The sequence below is a fragment of the Primulina eburnea genome, chromosome 4 (assembly GCF_022965805.1).
Source record: "Primulina eburnea isolate SZY01 chromosome 4, ASM2296580v1, whole genome shotgun sequence".
Lineage (NCBI taxonomy): Eukaryota > Viridiplantae > Streptophyta > Magnoliopsida > Lamiales > Gesneriaceae > Primulina > Primulina eburnea.
In genome coordinates this window covers 44,188,751-44,210,975 of record NC_133104.1, presented here as the reverse complement: position 1 = coordinate 44,210,975, position 22,225 = coordinate 44,188,751, and the positions used below count along the sequence as shown (strand labels likewise).

Below are 22,225 nucleotides of genomic sequence, written 5' to 3'. Positions count from 1 at the left end.
TGATTATTATTATTATTAGTGCCCCGTTGCCTTATTTTTTTATAATTTCACAGAATATTTTCGATACTCAAAAAACATTAATCAATTTAATGTCCATATGTTTTATATATAATAATAATAATAATAATAATAATGGATCATGACATACGCAATCTAAAATGAATTAGTTTTTTTAATTTTAAAATGAAAGTTATTCTAAGAGAGAAAATAAAAAAATGTGGTATATATAATTGGATGTAATATTATAAACAAACTGAACAAGTTTGAAAATTTTTCTAGTTGACTCGAAAAATATTTGATTGATATTCAAATTTATATTCAAACCGAACTCGAACATTTTCGAATTTTTTTCGAGCCAAACTCGAGTATAAATTATATTTTTCAGATCTTTAAAAATTTATATTTTCAATCAATTATTCGAATAGCTTATAAATTTCGAATTTTTTGAGTTGAACTCAAACAAGCCAACTTAACAAGTTTTTTTTTTTTTTTTGGATTTTTTGAACTTCCCATTGAACTTTAAAAATTATAAAATACTTCACCGTCATAGTTCTTTAGGCAGTAAAATGAGAAGTCATTACTAATCACGGCCACATACATGCAATTGATGCGTCGCGACTGCCGCCGGAAGTTTCTCCCGGGATGCAACTGCAGGACTGCATACAAGACCTGCTGGAATTCACCCTGATTCCATCCACTCGAGGGAAATTAACTGCGGGCTTTCAAATGCTTACTGCGCCAACCTTCTCAGAGCTAACCCCTCCGATCCCCTACCCATTAATGGAGGTAACTCCTCCCGATTCAGAAACAAATATATGTTATCGATTCATATACTAACGTGGTTTCATAACTGTTCTTTTTCTGCTAGATAGATGAACTGAGATAGGAGAGATGAACTATGGTCTATGCTAGTAAAGTTGAAGGCCTCACTATCATCAATGCAAAAAAATGTTAAAGCCTTTTTCTTGCTGTATGGGTCATTGAATTGAAGCTTAATGAGCAACTTTTTGATTTCATAATTTTTATGATAATGAAGCAGCACAATTTGTAGTTGTTAATATTAGATCTTGGACCTAACTCAATCTTAGAGGTTAGTTCAAGAGGCGAGGATTGTACGTAGACAACTAACGCATCTTATTCATGCTCAGGAATAAACATTTGGAGCGTGAAGTTTATAAATGACCCAACTATGAGCAAAATGAGTGGTTCAACTATGAGCAGTCCAACACATAACGGTGGAACTTGAGCTCTGCCATGTTAAGATTGAAATTTGAACCTAACTCAACTCCACAAGTTTGTTCAAGGGGGAAGATTGTTTAAGCCAATATATGCAAGTCCTATGAATTTTATTCAACTGATGTAAACAACTAATACACCTCCTTCACGCCCAGGAATGATCATCTTTATTTCCCATTCCATTTTATTCATTTGCTATGGAAAATAATCCTTTTCATTGACATTTCGTTGGCTGCATACAAAAGAATCCATTATAAGAAAGTGTGAAGAAGTCGAGAAGATAATAAGATTGGAATTTGTAAAAAAAAAGGTCTCATAACATGGATGTCATAACAAAGGAAAATAAGATTAGAATTATAAAAACTGGTTCATAATATGCTTTTCAAACAGAGAAGTTATGTACCAAAATGTATCTCTTCAGAAAAAATCTCTGATGTTTATCTCCATGAATGCGTATCTATTAAGTCCAGTGGCTTAGGTATCATAAAAACTCGATAATCTTTAATAACTTAATCTTCTGTCCACGATCATTCGTCTTAGGTAATCTGTTGAATATATTTTGAGCAAAAGCACATATACCATTTTTTAAATAATGTGTTTACACATCTAATCCTGATATTTCATCTCTTGTCAACATCTTTGCTTTTCAGCTACGACTTGTAAACTATGAAGCTTTTTCGGCCACTGCTATTTATTACTGTTCACGACCTTGAAACACTCCCAAGAATTCACTCAAATTTTATACTCTAAAATTCATTTCAACTTTATCCCTCAATTTATTTCTCAATCTTACCTCATCTCGCATTTGATCATTTCGAGTCATATGTGAATAGGTGAATCTCATTTTAATCTTTGCAATTTCAAGTCCATCTCGCATGACGTATGAACAAACAATCTGTTCCTGCTTTCCCCATGGTGGCTGATTGTTAGGTCTATTCCAATAAGAACTTTATATGGATCAGTAGCCTTGTCAAAAGTTATTTCCAAGTTAAACTAGCAAGAACTGCAGAATTGAGGAAAAAAGAATGCCACAACTAAAATGAGTCTTTCCGGAATTATGTATTGACCAAATTTTTTCAGGTGTACGAATCTATGGAGCCTTTTACTCTGAAGAGAAGGAAAGCTTGAAAATAAGAGGCATGATGTGTTGGACTCTAATTGTTGCAGAGGTGTATCCAGATAATAATACTCACAGACATGGTTTATAACAGGGTGTTCTTTTTTATGTTCTTTTATTATTATTAGTTTTTGAAAAAATGTGTTTTAACATACTGACTGTTAACATGATTTAAAACATTATATCATTAGGATAAGAGCGTCTTTAGACTTTGGTGTTCTACCCATCTTTAATCTTTTTGTTTCAATAATATCTGGAAGTATGCTTCCTCGTTATGTTTTGGACTCTTTTGAATGAATGTCCCATTCAATTTTATGCATTCTTTTCCTGTCATTTCATGTTTGTGATGGTCAAAAGGCATGGGAATACACATGGCATGCAGTTGCAAAATCTGTGATTCATCTACATATGAAGCATGCGTTTGTGTTTTTTGGGTAACCACCCTTGCTTTCCTTAACTGCTGGTTTACATGCTTATGCCATTTGATATCAAACTCAGAATTTTTTGTCAATAAATACATCGTAGTTTGTATGTAAATTTACTCTTACAGGGACTGAGCTATGAAGGAATTCAAAGACCATTGGGCTTTGTTCATACTATCGGGTCAGTTCCTGAACTACTTCCTCCCCCACCATCATCTCTGCTCTCCACCTTTTTGGAACCACATAATCCACATGAAGGATGATGCCTCTATATGATTTGCAAATACATTTTACTATTCATTGAATAGTGTCTTCTATCTTGTGTCACTCTGCTTCATGATATGATTTTACTCGAGCATAAATGGTGGTTCGTCTCTATTTTTGTATCCATATTTTATTTGCTTGAGGTAAAAAGTTCGACCTTGACAGCTGGTGCCAGGGCCCTAGCACGCCAATAGAAGCAGCAAAGGATACTGGGGTGCCTTACGTGGAAATGGTCAGTTCAATTTGATTATTCTTCTTCATAATTGAACCTTGTTAGCATATGAGCTCAAGATTATTTACTTTCGCCTGACTGATCAACAACTATAAACTAAAGTGTCATTCATCAATCATCTTATCTGTTCAAGAAATTTTCACCAAGCAAGCTTTAACCGAGTTTGAGGATTCAGTTTTTTGTACTTCACAAGGTGTGACTACAAGTGGAAATTAGTTGTGATCGATTTGATCGTGGGAATATTTTAAAACATGAGCGGTCTTTATAATGTAAACTTTATCTTGAATCGAGTTCATGGATAAATATTTATTTTTCTGCTTCCCTAAAATATTTTTCAATGTTGAAAAACTTTATTGATTGTTCCCACTTTGTGCTTTTTATTTTCACCTTTTTCAGATAGGTCATAATTCTTGATGTGAATTGACAAATGGGTTTTTAACATGTTTTCTTCTCTCTCATAACCTTAGTGGGTGGTTGTTGGTATTGTCACATCGTAATTATATGTTGATTATACGAATGGTAAATAGTTTGATATTATGAGATCTTTTTAATCGAGAGTGTGGTCAGGATGATTAAAAAAGTTATCCTCATTTTTATATATCATGCAAAATATTGCATGCAATTACGAATAAAAAAGTTTATTTTTTAATTTTGGCATTTCTTATTATAGTGACAATAAAATAATTATTTAATATTTAGTAGCGCAAGCTGTTTATGAGCTTATGAATAGTGATACTCAAGACGGTTTGCTGGGCTGATGATCTAACTTGACTCAACCTCGTTTTTCTGAACTCTGTTGGTTGCAAGTTAAATTTTATTACTAAAATAGATCTGAAAATTAAAATATAATACATCTAGTTTGTTACATGATGCGGCCTCGCTGAAATGGAATGAGCTGGGTCAGAAGCTCCAACGGGCCAAATCAATAATTTATAGTGTTTGGGAATTTGAGTGTGGACAATGGCTTTTTCAACACCTGCAGATAAGAAAAGAACTCGTGAATGGGCGCCGGAAGAGTGTCCGGCGTGACCACTCCGATGCTTAAGTCAGCAGACTTGTCAAGGAAGAAACTTAGAGCAATATGTATGATTGCTTGAGAATGAAGAATTTTTCAGAATCCGTAAATGACAACTATACCTGTTATTTATAGGAAGGAAAACTAGGGTTACCTCGATACGCGGGCGTACCTACCACTTGTACCCTTGAACGTTGACTGCCTGTCCAGTTCCTTTCTTCCCAATAGCTTCGCGGACACTCCAAGAATAAGGGACGTTGACTGCCTGTCCAGTCCCTTTCTTCCCGACTCCAAGAATAAGGGATGTTGACTGCCTGTCCAGTCCCTTTCTCGGACCCCCCAACGAGGTTACTTGGGTATTGAGCCCTCGGCTCTGACATGAGAACCCGGGCCCTAGTTAATCATCTCACCCGACGGTCATGTAGGAATACCCGGCCTCTCGGTCTTCATACGGGCCATGCAACGAAACTATGACCCGGGCCCTTTCAAAGGTATCACCACCCATCCCTAAAATAGTCGGGCTAGAGTCTTGCTCGCTGTCCCGATCAGTCTAAAATAATTTGCGGCGAATAATAGCATCGGAGCCTTCAAGTGTCCCATAGATGAGATGTCACGTCGACATGGTATGTCTCCCGGACCCGAATAAATTGTTATCCAGCTCCCCTGGATGTCACGATCATTATGATGAAAGGTGTCAGCATTAATTCCTGCCTGAAAACACGTCGTATTTCGGGAAATGAATAAGTCTGACACCTCGATAATTGCGCACGTCTTTTCATCTTCCGGCACAATTTCCGAATATGCATCCTAACCCTTTACGCATTCGTAGATCAACGGTGGTTTTTATCCCCTTGCCTCGATAAATAATCATCCGCTTCCCTTGCAATCATACCAACAACAACTATCATCAAAAAAGAAAAGTAATGGCCGATGCAAACAGTTCGAGAGTTCCAGATATGTCCGAGGAATTCATGGACATGGCTGCGAAAAAACATAAGGCCGCAATAGAAGATGAGGTCTTCGAAAAGATCCTTGTCTTCTGGGAGGCATTGCAAGGATTACAACTGCTCTACAACTGGGGCGAAGCTATCACTCCCGAGCTGACGGCGAAGTTGAAGAAATACCGGGAATACCTAAACATTCCCGAGACATCGGATCATTTAGAATAGGATCGTATCTACGAACTGATGCTTCGTAAGGAGAGGAGCATTTTGAATAACATCACTAACACCAAGAGCTACACAGGGGGGGCTACCAGAGAAGTAAGACGCTGTATGTATCTGTGGAAAGCCCGTGTAGAGGAGGAGTATTTTGCTGTAATGCGCAATAATTCCTTCAAATAAAATCTTATTTGAGTTTACTGTCTCTGACTCTGTATTACTTTATTTAATGCATATTCCCCGAGCTGCATAACTCAACTAACAAGATTAACTAACAATACGTAACAACCGGGGACGTAAGGATTTCGTATCTCCAACAAAAAGGACGCCCGAGCCTCGCATCTCCTGGGTTTCGGATGGGATGCCGGGGCATCATCCTTTCAAGTCTTATCAAAAAGACCGGGGGGTGCGACATCTTGGGCGTAAAAAACGTTGCTTCGTACTGATTAATGCACTAATGACACGCGTCTCTTCCACCCAACTGTCACCATCGTTTAGCATTTTGAGAATGATTATTTATGATACCTTAATATATTCGACTCAAGTATATCCGCCGGGCTTAAAAATAACATGTCGGCGCGTTGTGTCTCCTGGGCTTAAAATAACTTGCCGGGGTCTTAAACCTCCCGGGCTGCCAACCAACATGCCCGAGTCCCGAACTTGTAATCCTAGAAAAGGAATAAGCCGGGAATAAAAATCTTCCGGTTTGCTGACGTGGTGTCATGATGATATGCACTTTATTAAACTCCTGTCAAACGCAAACGTTCCGTATTCCAAGATACATCAGATTTGACGCTTGGATAACCGTTCAGACCCTCCACCTGCCCCGCACAATTTACGAAGGGCATCCTGATTGTACACATGTCTAGATTCGACGGTTTTGATCAACTCTTACCTTTGAATAATAGAGGGGATGATTCGGCTGGCTGAGACTCTTGGACTTCCTCCATATTTAAGGACGTTCACCTATAAATAAGAGGGGATAGATGCAAAGTGACCCTCAATCCAAAATGTCGAGTTCAAGTGGTTCCAGTGCCTGCAGCAGTACACATGTCCTGGTGACTCCGGAGATGCGTCCTCATGTGGAGGAACTGAAGAGGAAAATTGAGGAACGCATATGGGCGAAGGTCATGGCCGTGCGGGACAAGGTTCATGACTTGGATTATACATACCGCAATCGTCTCGCCACTACTCGAGCACAAAGAGCAAGAGCGAGGAAGTATATCCGAGAATTTGTAGTAGACCGGGTGACAGATCTGGTTGATGATGAAGTTCTGCTGCATATGATGATGTGGAAAGAGTGGCATGCCCTGAACAAGATAATGAAGAATGAATCCTTCGTCAACCTCCGCATTCACGAATTAACTAATTGGATAACGGAGTGGCAGGATTCTGTATCTAACATAATGGATCCCATAACTTTTCGCCGCTATTTTATGTAATGGAAATTTTATCGACTTCTATTGCTTCATTACTCTTCTGCAAATAAATCTTGTGCGAATTTATGCGGACCGAAACAATAGACTTACAGTTATTTGTAATAACCCGATCTTTTAAAACTGAAACGGCCCTTGTGACATACCTCATTAAAATACGATTCCAGGATCTGGCACCCCCCGAACTTAGAATATAATCCCGGGCTATCAAATCTTTTGACTGTAACAAGATGCCGGGGTCTCGGACTACTCGGACTTAGAAATCCCCCTCCCGGGTCTCTAGGTTTCCCGAGCTATGAAACAAACCTGCCGGGTTCTCCCAAACCTCCCGGCTTACCCACACAGCATTATAATGACAAGTGTTCATCTATCCCAACGGTCAGTAATGTTTCGTATTCCGAGGAGATAAGCCATCATGACGCCTCGATCTGTGTAACTGTCTTTTCATTCTACCCGTCGCGACTTTCGAGGCGCATCGAAACCGCACACGTGTTCACTCAGTCGACGATTCATATCGTCCTTCATCCCTTATATATAGCAACCCAAGGTTTTTCCAAAAATCACTTTCAAATCACCATTGTCGGCGAAGCCCTTGCAAATTCTTCTCTCGCAGTTTCCGGCGTTCGAAGTCTCCCTATTCCGACGATCTTCCACCATCTCCGCCCTAAATACTCGTAAGTTTCCTCTTCTCATTATGTCTAATTCTACTTCTTCTACTTCCGGGGCCAATGCACGAAGCTCGTCAAGATATGAATCCGCTGCACTTCGTTCTGATTCGTCTCCTTCTCCCACCTCTCGCCGCCCTTCTACCCAGACTGTCAGAAAACCTATAAGCTTTAAACCCCCATCTTCTTCCAGACCTTCTAAACCCTCTTCTTCGGGCCTTTCGAGGATCCCTAAAAAAGATAAGGGTAAGGGCAAGGTCCAGGCTTCCGACCGCCCTTTAACCGAGGTCCTCGAGGTTCCATGGTTCTCCTCTTTGAGCAGCTCCTTGCGCCCCGGAGCAGAGAAGGAACTTCGAACCCTAGGGGTCATTCCCCCTACCTATCCTATTCTCATACCCGGATCTTCTGACCGGGCGGATCAACCCCCTCTGGTTATATTACCTTTTTTCGGGACCAGCTTCGAAATGGTCTTCGATTTCCCATTGCCCCGTTCTACATCGAGGTTGCCAAATTCTTTGGTGTACCTATTAATCAATTTCACCCCAACTCCTTCCGGATCATGGCTTCGATTTTTGTTCTCTTCTGTATGCATGATCTGGTAATAAATTCCAAAGTTCTGCATTACTTTTTTATTTGTAGATTAGGAGATAATGCCTTTTCCCTTTCTGCCCGGCTTAATGCCCGCTTTCTTGATGACATCCCTTCCTCTCAAAAGGGGTGGAAAGGAAGATATTTTTTCATTCGCCTCCCGGGTTCTCTTGATTGTTCAACCGGGTTCCTCCCTTCTCTTCCCCCTCAGCCAGAACTTCCTCGGGCGTGTAAATCTGAAGAATTTTATACCCGAAGCCTCGCCTTGGTAGAGGGTAAAAAGTTTTCTTCCTCCGCCCTTATTGCCCAAGAGCACCTGGTTACCCATCATTTAAGTGCCCGAGTTGAGGATCCGATTGACCAAGTGATTGATGAAGTTGCTGGCTCGGGCCTTCAACCCGGTAACTTCCCTTTACCTGTTATGCGATTGCTCCCTTGCTTTATATTTGCACTTGGATTTTACCCTTTCTTGCTCTTTATGCAGATTTAATGGAAGAGGTTTTTGCCAAAAGATGGGCAGCCGAGAAGGCAGCCAAGGAGAAGAAGAGGGCAGCCCGAAAGGCTGCTGCCGAAAAAAGAGCTGAGGATGTGGCTGCCCGAGCAAAGGAGACGGCCCGGGTACAATTTGAACATAAGAGAGCGGCGCCTGAATCTAGGGAAGACGAAGAAGACTTCCTCCCCCTTCGCCAAAGGCAACGAAGAGTCATGACCATCCCGGTTCTGACTCTTAGTGAAGATGACCAAGCGGGAGGCCAGGCTTCCTTTCAAGCGTATCAGTCAGACACACCTCCCCTTCCGCGCGATGACCAGGCGCCCCTCCAAGAGCCTTCCCCAGAATCTCTCCAAGAGCCTCTCCAAGAGCCCTTGCAAGGGCCTCTCCTCTCTGTGCCATCTGCTCGGGCTAGTTTCTTCACTGAAAAAGATTCCCGAGTCGTGGCAAACCTCTTCAAGCAGATGCTCCTTCCTATTGATGAGGCCTTCCTCCAGAGTGTGCCGCCGACCCCTCGATATCAGGAGGGCGTGAACAAGCTCCTGGCTGTAAGCTTCTTTTTTCCTTATTTATTATTTTTATTTATTTATTTATTTTGATCCGCCTTCTCTTTTAAATAGGGTGCTCACATGATGATGTCAGCCCACGAAGAGGTGACCTTCTTGACCAATCGACAGGCCCCCCAACTCCAAGCCATTAGGGAAGCACATGAGCGCCTCCAGGAGGAACTTTCCCGAGTGAAGGGACTCTATGCAGAAGAGGTGGCTACTCTTCGGGGTTCTGTAGAGTCTGCCCAGGCGGAACTGGCCAAAGCCCGGGATGATATAAATGAAGGTCACATCAGGGAGGAAACTCTCCGAGGACATAATTCGGTTCTTGAAGGCAAAAACCTCTCCCCGATGGACACCATAGAACAACAGATGTCACGGGCTGAGAAAGCGGAGGTGGCCCTGGCCGAGTCTGAGAGCCAAAAAGAGCAACTGAGGACCTCTTTCCTGGAATCCCCAGAATTCAAGGCAGCAGTTGAGCATAGAGCCTATCCTTTCTTTAAAACCGGCTTCGACAGATGTCGTCAACAATTTAAAGGAGCTGGGCTTATACCCAAGGATAGGGCAAACTTTCCAGACTTCGGGCTAGCCATTGCATCCCTTGCAGGAGCCGGGGCGGAAGACAAAGAAGAAGAAACCGGAGAGGAGGAAGGAGAAGAGAAAACTGGAGAGGAGGAAGGAGAAGGAAAAACTGGAGAGGAGGAAGGAGAAGAAAAAAAGCAGCCGACAGAGGAGGAGAAAGAGCCAGGCACCGACCCTGTTGATATAGAATAGGTTTGTAATCTCTTTCTTATTTTTAAATTCACTTCCTGTCTTCGGGCTTATTAGTAATGTAATACTTCCTTTCCTTTTATCTTTCTTCGCAATCTTCATAAAAACTTAGTCATTCGATCTCAACAGGACTAGGATACTCCTGATTTAACAAGTCTTAGAAATCTTTCAAGTGTTAAAAACTTAACCGGGATAGAAAACTAGGCACCGGTCTCCTGTATACTAACTGAACATTTGTGATGCAACTATCTGAAACAAACAAAAGTTTAAACCGGGGAACAGGTCCCGGGTCTTTGGAATGGTCGAGGTACGGAGCCCCGAGCCAGGGTGTAACACCCTGGGCTTATGTAGAGCTAAGGTACGGAACCTTAGGCCGGGGAACAGGTCCCGGGACTTTGGAATGGTCGAGGTACGGAGCCCCGAGCCAGGGTGTAACGCCCTGGGCTTATGTAGAGCTAAGGTACGGAACCTTAGGCCGGGGAACAGGTCCCGGGACTTTGGAATGGTCGAGGTACGGAGCCCCGAGCCAGGGTGTAATGCCCTGGGCTTATGTAGAGCTAAGGTACGGAACCTTAGGCCGGGAAACAGGTCCCGGGACTTTGGAATGGTCGAGGTACGGAGCCCCGAGCCAGGGTCTAAAAAAATAATGCAGAACTTTGGAATTTATTACCAGATCATGCATACGGAAGAGAACAAAAACCGAAGCCATGATCCGGAAGGAGTTGGGGTGAAATTGATTAATAGGTACACCAAAGAATTTGGCAACCTCGATGTAGAACGGGGCAATGGGAAATCGAAGACCATTTCGAAGCTGGTCCCGAAAAAAGGTAATATAACCAGAGGGGGGTTGATCCGCCCGGTCAGAAGATCCGGGTATGAGAATAGGATAGGTAGGGGGAATGACCCCTAGGGTTCGAAGTTCCTTCTCTGCTCCGGGGCGCAAGGAGCTGCTCAAAGAGGAGAACCATGGAACCTCGAGGACCTCGGTTAAAGGGCGGTCGGAAGCCTGGACCTTGCCCTTACCCTTATCTTTTTTAGGGATCCGGGAAAGGCCCGAAGAAGAGGGTTTAGAAGGTCTGGAAGAAGATGGGGGTTTAAAGCTTATAGGTTTTCTGACAGTCTGGGTAGAAGGGTGGCGAGAGGTGGGAGAAGGAGACGAATCAGAACGAAGTGCAGCGGATTCATATCCTGACGAGCCTCGTGCATTGGCCCCGGAAGTAGAAGAAGTAGAATTAGACATAATGAGAAGAGGAAACTTACGAGTATTTAGGGCGGAGATGGTGGAAGATCGTCGGAATAGGGAGACTTCGAACGCCGGAAACTGCGAGAGAAGAATTTGCAAGGGCTTCGCCGACAATGGTGATTTGAAAGTGATTTTTGGAAAAACCTTGGGTTGCTATATATAAGGGATGAAGGACGATCTGAATCGTCGACTGAGTGAACACGTGTGCGGTTTCGATGCGCCTCGAAAGTCGCGACGGGTAGAATGAAAAGACAGTTACACAGATCGAGGCGTCATGATGGCTTATCTCCTCGGAATACGAAACATTACTGACCGTTGGGATAGATGAACACTTGTCATTATAATGCTGTGTGGGTAAGCCGGGAGGTTTGGGAGAACCCGGCAGGTTTGTTTCATAGCTCGGGAAACCTAGAGACCCGGGAGGGGGATTTCTAAGTCCGAGTAGTCCGAGACCCCGGCATCTTGTTACAGTCAAAAGATTTGATAGCCCGGGATTATATTCTAAGTTCGGGGGGTGCCAGATCCTGGAATCGTATGTTAATGAGGTATGTCACAAGGGCCGTTTCAGTTTTAAAAGATCGGGTTATTACAAATAACTGTAAGTCTATTGTTTCGGTCCGCATAAATTCGCACAAGATTTATTTGCAGAAGAGTAATGAAGCAATAGAAGTCGATAAAATTTCCATTACATAAAATAGCGGCGAAAAGTTATGGAATCCATTATGTTAGATACAGAATCCTGCCACTCCGTTATCCAATTAGTTAATTCGTGAATGCGGAGGTTGACGAAGGATTCATTCTTCATTATCTTGTTCAGGGCATGCCACTCTTTCCACAGCATCATATGCAGCAGAACTTCATCATCAACCAGATCTGTCACCCGGTCTACTACAAATTCTCGGATATACTTCCTCGCTCTTGTTCTTTGTGCTCGAGTAGTGGCGAGACGATTGCGGTATGTATAATCCAAGTCATGAACCTTGTCCCGCACGGCCATGACCTTCGCCCATATGCGTTCCTCAATTTTCCTCTTCAGTTCCTCCACATGAGGACGCATCTCCGGAGTCACCAGGACATGTGTACTGCTGCAGGCACTGGAACCACTTGAACTCGACATTTTGGATTGAGGGTCACTTTGCATCTATCCCCTCTTATTTATAGGTGAACGTCCTTAAATATGGAGGAAGTCCAAGAGTCTCAGCCAGCCGAATCATCCCCTCTATTATTCAAAGGTAAGAGTTGATCAAAACCGTCGAATCTAGACATGTGTACAATCAGGATGCCCTTCGTAAATTGTGCGGGGCAGGTGGAGGGTCTGAACGGTTATCCAAGCGTCAAATCTGATGTATCTTGGAATACGGAACGTTTGCGTTTGACAGGAGTTTAATAAAGTGCATATCATCATGACACCACGTCAGCAAACCGGAAGAGTTTTATTCCCGGCTTATTCCTTTTCTAGGATTACAAGTTCGGGACTCAGGCATGTTGGTTGGCAGCCCGGGAGGTTTAAGACCCCGGCAAGTTATTTTAGCCCGGGAGGTTTAAGACCCCGGCAAGTTATTTTAAGCCCGGGAGACACAACGCCCCGGCATGTTATTTTTAAGCCCGGCGGATATACTTGAGTCGAACATATTAAGGTATCATAAATAATCATTCTCAAAATGCTAAACGATGGTGACAGTTGGGTGGAAGAGACGCGTGTCATTAGTGCATTAATCAGTACGAAGCAACGTTTTTTACGCCCAAGATGTCGCACCCCCCGGTCTTTTTGATAAGACTTGAAAGGATGATGCCCCGGCATCCCATCCGAAACCCAGGAGATGCGAGGCTCGGGCGTCTTTTTTGTTGGAGATACGAAACCCTTACGTCCCCGGTTGTTACGTATTGTTAGTTAATCTTGTTAGTTGAGTTATGCAGCTCGGGGAATATGCATTAAATAAAGTAATACAGAGACAGTAAACTCAAATAAGATTTTATTTGAAGGAATTATGGCGCATTACAGCAAAATACTCCTCCTCTACACGGGCTTTCCACAGACACATACAGCGTCTTACTTCTCTTGTAGCCCCCCCTGTATAGCTCTTGGTGTTAGTGATGTTATTCAAAATGCTCCTCTCCTTACGAAGCATCAGTTCGTAGATACGATCCTCTTCTAAATGATCCGATGTCTCGGGAATGTTTAAGTATTCCCGGTATTTCTTCAACTTCGCCGTCAGCTCGGGAGTGGTAGCTTCGCCCCAGTTGTAGAGCAGTTGTAATCCTTGCAATGCCTCCCAGAAGACAAGGATCTTTTCGAAGACCTCATCTTCTATTGCGGCCTTATGTTTTTCCGCAGCCATGTCCATGAATTCCTCGGACATATATGGAACTCTCGAACTGTTTGCATCGGCCATTACTTTTCTTTTTTGATGATAGTTGTTGTTGGTATGATTGCAAGGGAAGCGGATGATTATTTATCGAGGCAAGGGGATAAAAACCACCGTTGATCTACGAATGCGTAAAGGGTTAGGATGCATATTCGGAAATTGTGCCGGAAGATGAAAAGACGTGCGCAATTATCGAGGTGTCAGACTTATTCATTTCCCGAAATACGACGTGTTTTCAGGCAGGAATTAATGCTGACACCTTTCATCATAATGATCGTGACATCCAGGGGAGCTGGATAACAATTTATTCGGGTCCGGGAGACATACCATGTCGACGTGACATCTCATCTATGGGACACTTGAAGGCTCCGATGCTATTCATTTCTGAAAAATTCTTCATTCTCAAGCATTCATACATATTGCTCTAAGTTTCTTCCTTGACAAGTCTGCTGACTTAAGCATCGGAGTGGTCACGCCGGACACCCTTCCGGCGTCCATTCACGAGTTCTTTTCTTATCTGCAGGTGTTGAAAAAGCCATTGTCCACACTCAAATTCCCAAACACTATAAATTATTGATTTGGCCCGTTGGAGCTTCTGACCCAGCTCATTCCATTTCAGCGAGGCCGCATCATTACAGATATTAAAAATTCTTCCATCTCTAGAAATTGGTTGGACAAATGATTTCTTCGTAACTTATATGAAACAATAGTAGTGGAAACTGGGTGATATCTGGCTCATATGTGTAATAGAGTAGTAAGTTAGGATAGTTAGCGAGTTCAATCCATCTGGGATCCAACATTTTGTTAAGTTTTGGTGATCAAGTTCTAATATGAATTAATGAGTTTATATCATTATTAACTTCAATGGTCTGGATCTACAGGGAGTATATGTCACGAACATTTCCGCAGGCCAAACACCACGGGATAGGCCGAAAGATTTGATTTACAAGAGATTCACGCACGGCATATTTAAGTCTAAGGATTAGGATCTTTTTCAGTAGCTGTTTGATTTGTTTTCGATAGGATTTGGTATTTAGGATCGGGTTTGTTATCTTTTTATTTTTAGGATAAGATTTGGTTATCATCTTTAGAGGTCTGTGGAGCTAGGACTCTTTTGGTATATATATTCGTTCAAGGTTGAATAAAAGATATCACATTTTCTTCCAGTACATCGGAATTCATTTCAGAGATCGCAAGGTTCTCTCTATCGAGCCTTAACCACATTCATACGATAGGTCGACAAGGACGAAAGTCCAACAAGACTAACTGGAATCTGGATTACCCGGTTTCAGCTAGCAAGAGACCCGTTACACGATCTTTATCTCGGGAACACGACAGTATATCTGTCTATTTATGTTCATGTTGAGTGGTAAACATGTGAGAGATTCTAAAGAAGGTTGTCTGTATGAAACAGTATGAATCTGACACTTGTTGGAGTTACAAGGCTTTTCATTTTTATCCAGATTCTGAAAAAAAATAGGCTCTCTCTGGATATCATCAGTTGCTTATTAACTCGTTGTACCTGGCCGAACATTCATATTGTTCCACCTCATGGAATCGTGTTGGAGATCAGAATTGCCGAAGGTTATGGCACACGGTGGTCTGAAGATGGGATTAAGGTATACAATGTTATGTGAAGTTCTTAACTATGATCTTCTAATAGCTGCTGTAACAAAAGGAACTTTTACATTTTGGCTATACTTTATGCACAGTAAAAGAGTAGTTTGGACAATATAAATACATAAAAGAGATTTACATCTGAATAAATCAAAGATGTTCAAAACGGAAAGAATTTATTTTGATTTGCAGTTCATGGGATTTCTCGAGCCATATGTGGTGGATGGTTTCTTGAAGGGCTGGAAGCACTAGTTCATTTGTTTAGAATTTGTTAGTTAGCGATTGATGTATCAAACTGGAACTAGAGCTGGATATATTTAAATTTGACTAAATTCATGAAACTCAACTTTGAGGACAGTCCCAAGTATCAAAATGCAATATCCGATGTAATGAGTTACTTGTTCTACACTCTTATTTATTTACCATAACATAAAATGTATAGGATCTGATGATGCTATCTTATTACTTGATGCTATTTGGAGTTGTAAAATTACACTTAAAATAATGCTGAATGGATAACATATACAATTTTAAAATTGATCTCTGGTGGAACTTGAAATGAACAAATTATTCTTGAGACGAAGATCATTGCCATCTGAGGCAAGTTTCATTCACTTTTTGTGATGATTGTTTCTATGATTATCTTTTTTCATCTCTAACATATTGATACTGTTGAAGATTCTGTGTGGTAAGTGAATTTTTTGTTTAAGTTTCTCCTTTCCAATGGTTGTCTCCGAGACTTGCGACTGAATATTCAGTGTGTGGCTAAGTGAAAATTAGTGACTCAACTTGTTCGGGTAGCACTCTTTTTCTGTACTTTATTTACTTGCATAAAATGCATGCAAAAGTGGAATGTGGAGTCATATTTTGGATCTCGAAGTCGGCAGTGGCATGTTACGCTTTCTAATATAATTAGGAATCGAATAGAAAAGTAGTGGCAGAACACTGTGACAGCTTTCTTTTTCAAAAGTTGCACTTATCTAGGGGGCCAACTTTATGCTTGTATCAGTAATAAACATGTCATGTGGTTATTTAGGTTAAGAAGTTTGATCTCTTTGTCACCACTATGTAGTTGAAAAGATGTGACGATCGCAGTCTAGCCATAACGTCAACGACGCATCGATCTTCTGTTGAAGTGCTCATTTATATAGATATTATCTTTTCAAAATTTACGCACTATCTTTCAATCATCCAATATTTTCATCATGTCTTCAACATATCAAAAAACATATTCAAGCAATTATCTTGTTCAATAATTTTCTTATCTCAAAAAATTCTTCAAATCAATCTTTAAAATTTTCTTGACTAATAATATAAAAAATACAGTCAACCAAAAATAACATCTAACAATATCTATCTTTGACTTATTTTTGGAAAAATTCATAAATCAATCAAGAAAATTAAAAATATCATAACTATCTACTTTTTTGACAAAGATATAAAGACAATTTTTGAAATCAAACTAAGATGTTCCAATCAGGGTACAATGTATTCTCCATCATGCATAACTGAACTTGAGGATCAAATCAAAAAGGCAAAAACTCGAGTGAGACGATCTCACGGGTCGAATTCGTGAGACGGATATCTTATTTGGATTATCCATGAAAAAGTATAATTTTTTATGCTAAAAGTATTACTTTTTATTGTAAATATGAGTCGGGTTGACCCGTCTCACAGATTAGTATCCGTGAGACGGTCTCACATGAGACCCACTCAATCAAAAAAATAATGCACCGGCTCTGATACTATTTGTTAATCAAATTTTATCTTATTTTGTAAAGTTTGCATAATTAACCCAATTAAGAAATGTAAAAAGGCAAAAATAATAACACAAACAATGGTCCAACCGACCTACTTCCACATGGCTGCACTCAGTTATTAAGCAAATCCACTAAATATAAATGTATTATAATCATACAATGACTTATTCAAATAAAAAATCTCTCTTTTCTAATGATGTTTCTATGACGAACACATTCAATAGACTTCATTTGACAAGCATAACTCGTCTTCAATATCTGCCAACTCGATCACGCTTGGAAATTATGGATTGTTCTATCCCAAGAACGTCACCTTCCTCTTGTGAGGAATGAATCACAAGTTTTTGAGTATGTGTATACCACCAACAAGCTGAAATCTTGAAATCAGAATGAATATGTTGAAAATAATTGAATTTCGTCGTAACAGTTGTCGCGACACAGAATAAACAATACACATTTTTCTTCACAAAATGTTATTCAAAACAACTAATACTCTCTCAAAATAATACAACACTAAAAGTTCTTGACGTCCCTTGGAGCACATGACCACCCTCGTAAATCTTCAAAATAAACACTCTTTTATATAGAAAACTCATCATATCCAAGATATATATTATCTTTTCAAATATAGCAATATAATTTTCAAATAATTTTTTCCAATATCTTCGACAAATCATAAAACATATCCAAACAATTATTATTTTTAATTATCTCCTTATCTTAAAAAAATTTCAAATCAATATTTTAAATTTTCTGGATAAATAATCTAAAAAATACATGCAACCAAAAATAACATCTAACCGTGTGGAAAACTGAATAAGGAGTGGAGGGAAGATTACATTTGCAATATATTTTGCACCAAAAAAAAAAAAGATACGAGGAATTAAAATTTCTGAAATTTTAAAAAAGACTTCACCATGACACACGAAAATTAAATTAATAACAACAATTAATAGTAATGATAATAAATTATTATTATTATTATCATCATCAAAGTTTTTTAAATAATATTTGAAGTTGAAGTGATGTATGCCTTTCGACATACCAGGTATAGCTTATCAAGCAAAGGAATCTTCATTAATTAATTATGGTAACAGGAAAATATCAAAGCACACGATTTTTTCCTCATAGCTAATGACAACAAATAGATGATAAAAACGATACAGAGAAGACAACCACATATGACTCTCCAACTTTATATATTTCTCATAATTAATTATCCAACCAAATTCTATTTATGTGAGCAATGTGTATGCTTTCTTTTATCTAATTTGATTCATTTGTAAAACGGTATATATAATACTATAGAAAATGAAATAAAATAATTATTAGTGGAGTTATTTATTTCAGAATTTTTTGCCTAAATTGGATTTTTTATCGTTTAACTTTAAGTTTTTATAAAATAATTTATTTTTTCTTTAACTTTACTCTATTTTTCATCGAAGTTCTGACACGACTAACAAAATTCATGACGTAGTGCTGACATGTGTAGCATCATATCATTCCGAAAAAAAAGAAAAAAATTTTAAATTCGAGTAATTAGAAATTAGAATAAGATCTATTGATTAGTTAAAATACCCGCGATAAAAATCACTATTTCCTCTATTTATTATAAATCTCCCTTGCAAAAGGTGAAATATTGATATTGATCGTTTTCATTTCTTTCCTCATTTGTATCTAAGGGTTCAAAAGTGGCAGCTTCCTTCCGAAAGAATCTCTAATATTCTTGGTGTATGACATTTTTTTTTTTTTTGAAAATTTGGTGTATGACATGTTAAGAAGCCAAATAATTTATTTTTGTTGATATTTGAACAACCTCTTTCAGTTTATTTCGCGAGAGTAAAGATCATTGTCATCGTCTCAAAATTACGAATATAATATTAGAATTTATTGTATTTTATATATTATGTCCACCAACCGTGCTCAACTTTGTGTCCATCAATGATGTCAATGAGGTAATACTTATCTTGGATGTGATAGTATATCAAAATTTTATATTTAGTAGATGAGTGACACCTTACAGAGACGAGTACAATTGATGGACAACATAATAAAACTGATTGATACCCCCGAGAAGCACCTTGGTCATCAGATCATCCGGGACTCAGGATGGGGATGAGTCGAAAAGATAAGAGAAACTGGGGTAAAAATCAACCCTGGGGAAAAAGTGCTCTTTTATTAGTCATCCCTAGGTTCGCAACAACCGGGAAACTGATCACAAACAAGCCTGAGCTCTCAGCTTAACCCGAGCATTATAAGGAGACTTAGTGAATCAACAACCATGTTTGTATCCTCACATCGAAATAACTGCCCAAGCACTTCGGAACAGACATCAATCTTGGGCCCACAGGTATGGAGGATATACTCCGAAATCATTGGCGTGATTTATTCAGCGTACATAAGAGTGATGTGACAAGACCAGAAGTAATATCAGTTGTTAGTTGTAATGTGTCAGGGGCAGGGCATAGGCAGCTGTCCTGCCATGAGGAGTGACAGAACACTGACACAAGATCATCATTGACTTCTCTTCTATAAATATTCAGGTTTAATTACTAGATTACAAAACATTCAATTCATTATATTTAACATTTTTGCATAAGTACTCAATATATATTCTCATTCTGCACTTTTCTTTGCGAAAAGCACTTGACTGACTTGAGCGTCAGATTGGTCACGCCGAAAAACCTTCCGGCATCCCACTAACGTTCTTTGCTCTTAATGTGTTTAGATTTTTCAGCCCGGGTACTATCTAAAATAAAACCTTCACACACGTAGGCATATTATTTTAAGAGGATGAATAAAATTGATTTTTTTGGTAAATAATAGTAATTATTATTATTGTTTTATTTTTGGGTTGAGAGGAATTAAAGAATGCCCCCTTGGTGCCGTTGGTCCACTCCAATTTATATACTCATGTGTCTTTATATTTTGGCGCATATAAACTTACAAACATATAGTTTTAAATTGTGGACAAGTGCCTTGAATTAGATCATATGGACAGAACCTCAATCCTCTCAAATGAAGCTGGCCTCTTACACACAATTTCCAACCCAAAAAACAATCCAATTCTTGATCAGTTAGACACACAAGGAAGCAACTTCATCAACCAGCCTCAAAGCAACAACACATCTGCAGCAAGCCAATCCTCGGATTCGGTCGAGGCTTACGACGCGAAATGGGCATCAAAACTACTCACAGAGTGTGCCAGAGCCTTATCTGATAAGGACTCGACCAAGATCCATCACCTTCTGTGGATGTTGAATGAGCTTGCTTCTCCATATGGAGATTGTGATCAAAAGTTAGCATCTTATTTCTTGCAAGCCCTCTTCTGTAAGGCGACCGACTCCGGTCACCGTTGTCACAAAACCCTGATATCGGTTGCAGAAAAGAGCCACTCTTTCGACTCTATCCGAAAATTGATCCTAAAGTTTCAAGAAGCGAGCCCTTGGACAACTTTTGGTCACGTGGCATCAAATGGAGCCATTTTGGAAGCCTTAGAGGGTGAGTCCAAGATTCATATCGTTGATATAAGCAGCACTTTGTGTACACAGTGGCCTACCCTTTTAGAAGCCTTAGCTACAAGGACCGATGAAACTCCTAGTTTAAAGCTGACTATTGTCGTTACAACCAGCATCGCGAAGTCGGTTATGACGGAGATAGCTCCAAGAATGGAGAAGTTTGCAAGGCTCATGGGTGTGCCCTTTGAGTTCAAGGTCGTGAGCGGCCTATACCGGTTAGGAGACCTGACAAAAGAGGGTCTGGGGGTTCAAGAAGATGAAGCTTTGGCTGTGAATTGTATTGGAGCATTGAGAAAAGTTCGTGTTGAAGAAAGGATGGATGTTATCAAAATTATCCAAACCCTAAAACCGAGGGTTGTCACAATAGTTAAGAGGAGGCTGACTTTTCAACTAACAAAAACGACTTTGTTAAGTGCTTCCAAGAATGTTTGAGGTTCTATACAGCATACTTTGACATGTTAGAAGAGAGTTTCCCAACTACTAGCAATGAGAAGTTGATGTTGGAGAGGGAATGCTCCAGAACCATAGTAAGGGTTTTGGCTTGTGATGACGAAAGTGATCATGGAGGGGATAATGAGAGGAGGGAGAGGGGGATCCAATGGGCGGAGAGGCTCCAGGATTCGGGTTTTTCGTCAGTTGGATACAGCGACGATGTCATCGATGATATCAAAGCATTGCTTAAGCGATATCGAGCAGGGTGGTCGTACATATCGTCCCCCGGTTCTGTCTATGATTCAGGTATCTATTTGAGTTGGAAAGAACAACCTGTGGTATGGTGTTCAGTGTGGAAACCCTAAAAGTATGTGTTTTCAGGCATATATATATCTTCGTTTTAAGCTTTTATATTAGCATGAGATTCTATAAATATATATCGATTTTCAAGGTTTGCAAAACATAGAGTTATATATAATATATTTCAAGAACTTTGTAATTCTTTTGGGGTTATAATTTGATTCAAGTCTAATTATTCTTCCTTCTTTGTACCCTTTTCTCTCTTCTTGTTTGCCATTGTTCTTGTTTGAAACTTACAGCCTATACAAACAACTATATATATATATATATATATATATATATATATATATATATATATATATATATATATATATATATATATATAATTCAATACATTGATCAGATGCTTTAAATTGTAATTACAAATTATATAAGGAGTACTTAAACAATCACATAATTAATATCGATATTATATAAAAATAATAATATTTGGACTAGAAACATAACCTTAATTGCATACTAAGAACTGAATTATACAATTAGTACAATGAAATATATTTTGAATTCGTCCATCGTAATTATTTCCAACTTATTAAACTCAACTGGCTAACTGAAGTAACACTTATCTCATGTTTTAATACGAAATTGTTCGGTTGATTATACAATTCAGATAATCAACTATACATTTTATATTAAAATATAGGAAGAGTGATATTACTACAGGTTTAACATAAACTTGACTTGTTTTAATATATCAAACCAATATAATATATTTTAAGAAATAAAACTAACTATGACTCTAAACAATTTTTTAGATATAAAAATTAAAAAATAATTTATTAACATCAAATGATGCAATATAAATGAATGAATTGGAAAAGGTTGCATTAATTAAAAAGTCATGTTTGGGTGGCAAGCACAAGTATACCAAATGAAACCCAAGCTTGCCTTTTTGTCTACTGATATGAACAGCATATTTCCCCTTTCTGCTCCAAATCTTTTATAGTGGAAATTAAAATCCTCTTTTTTTAAAAATTTTCCTGCA

The 22,225-nt window shown here is 39.4% G+C and overlaps 1 protein-coding gene, 1 long non-coding RNA gene and 1 pseudogene across 9 annotated transcripts; 2 read left to right on the top strand and 1 right to left on the bottom strand.

Moving 5' to 3' along the window:
• Positions 1 to 572: 572 nt before the first annotated feature.
• Positions 573 to 15,574, top strand: LOC140829407 (uncharacterized). Of its 8 annotated transcripts, none has more exons than XM_073192617.1 (6): positions 573 to 786; positions 2,317 to 2,787; positions 2,879 to 2,956; positions 3,205 to 3,271; positions 15,017 to 15,172; positions 15,363 to 15,574. In XM_073192617.1, the coding sequence occupies exons 2-6, from the start codon at positions 2,651 to 2,653 to the stop codon at positions 15,420 to 15,422; spliced, it is 498 nt and encodes a 165-aa protein (XP_073048718.1). In that variant the 5' UTR covers positions 573 to 786; positions 2,317 to 2,650; the 3' UTR covers positions 15,423 to 15,574. The 8 variants fall into 8 exon arrangements, with proteins under 8 accessions (XP_073048718.1, XP_073048717.1, XP_073048716.1 ...); XM_073192616.1 differs by having other exon boundaries at positions 873 to 2,787; XM_073192615.1 differs by having other exon boundaries at positions 869 to 2,787.
• On the bottom strand, positions 4,131 to 4,714 carry LOC140829408 (uncharacterized). The gene is made up of 3 exons (XR_012117462.1): positions 4,598 to 4,714; positions 4,441 to 4,551; positions 4,131 to 4,247 (listed from the first exon to the last, which is right to left on the bottom strand). It is a non-coding gene; the product is annotated as an uncharacterized lncRNA (long non-coding RNA).
• Positions 15,575 to 19,894: 4,320 nt separating the features above from the next.
• On the top strand, positions 19,895 to 21,401 carry LOC140829982 (protein SHORT-ROOT-like; annotated as a pseudogene).
• The last annotated feature ends 824 nt before the right edge of the window (positions 21,402 to 22,225 follow it).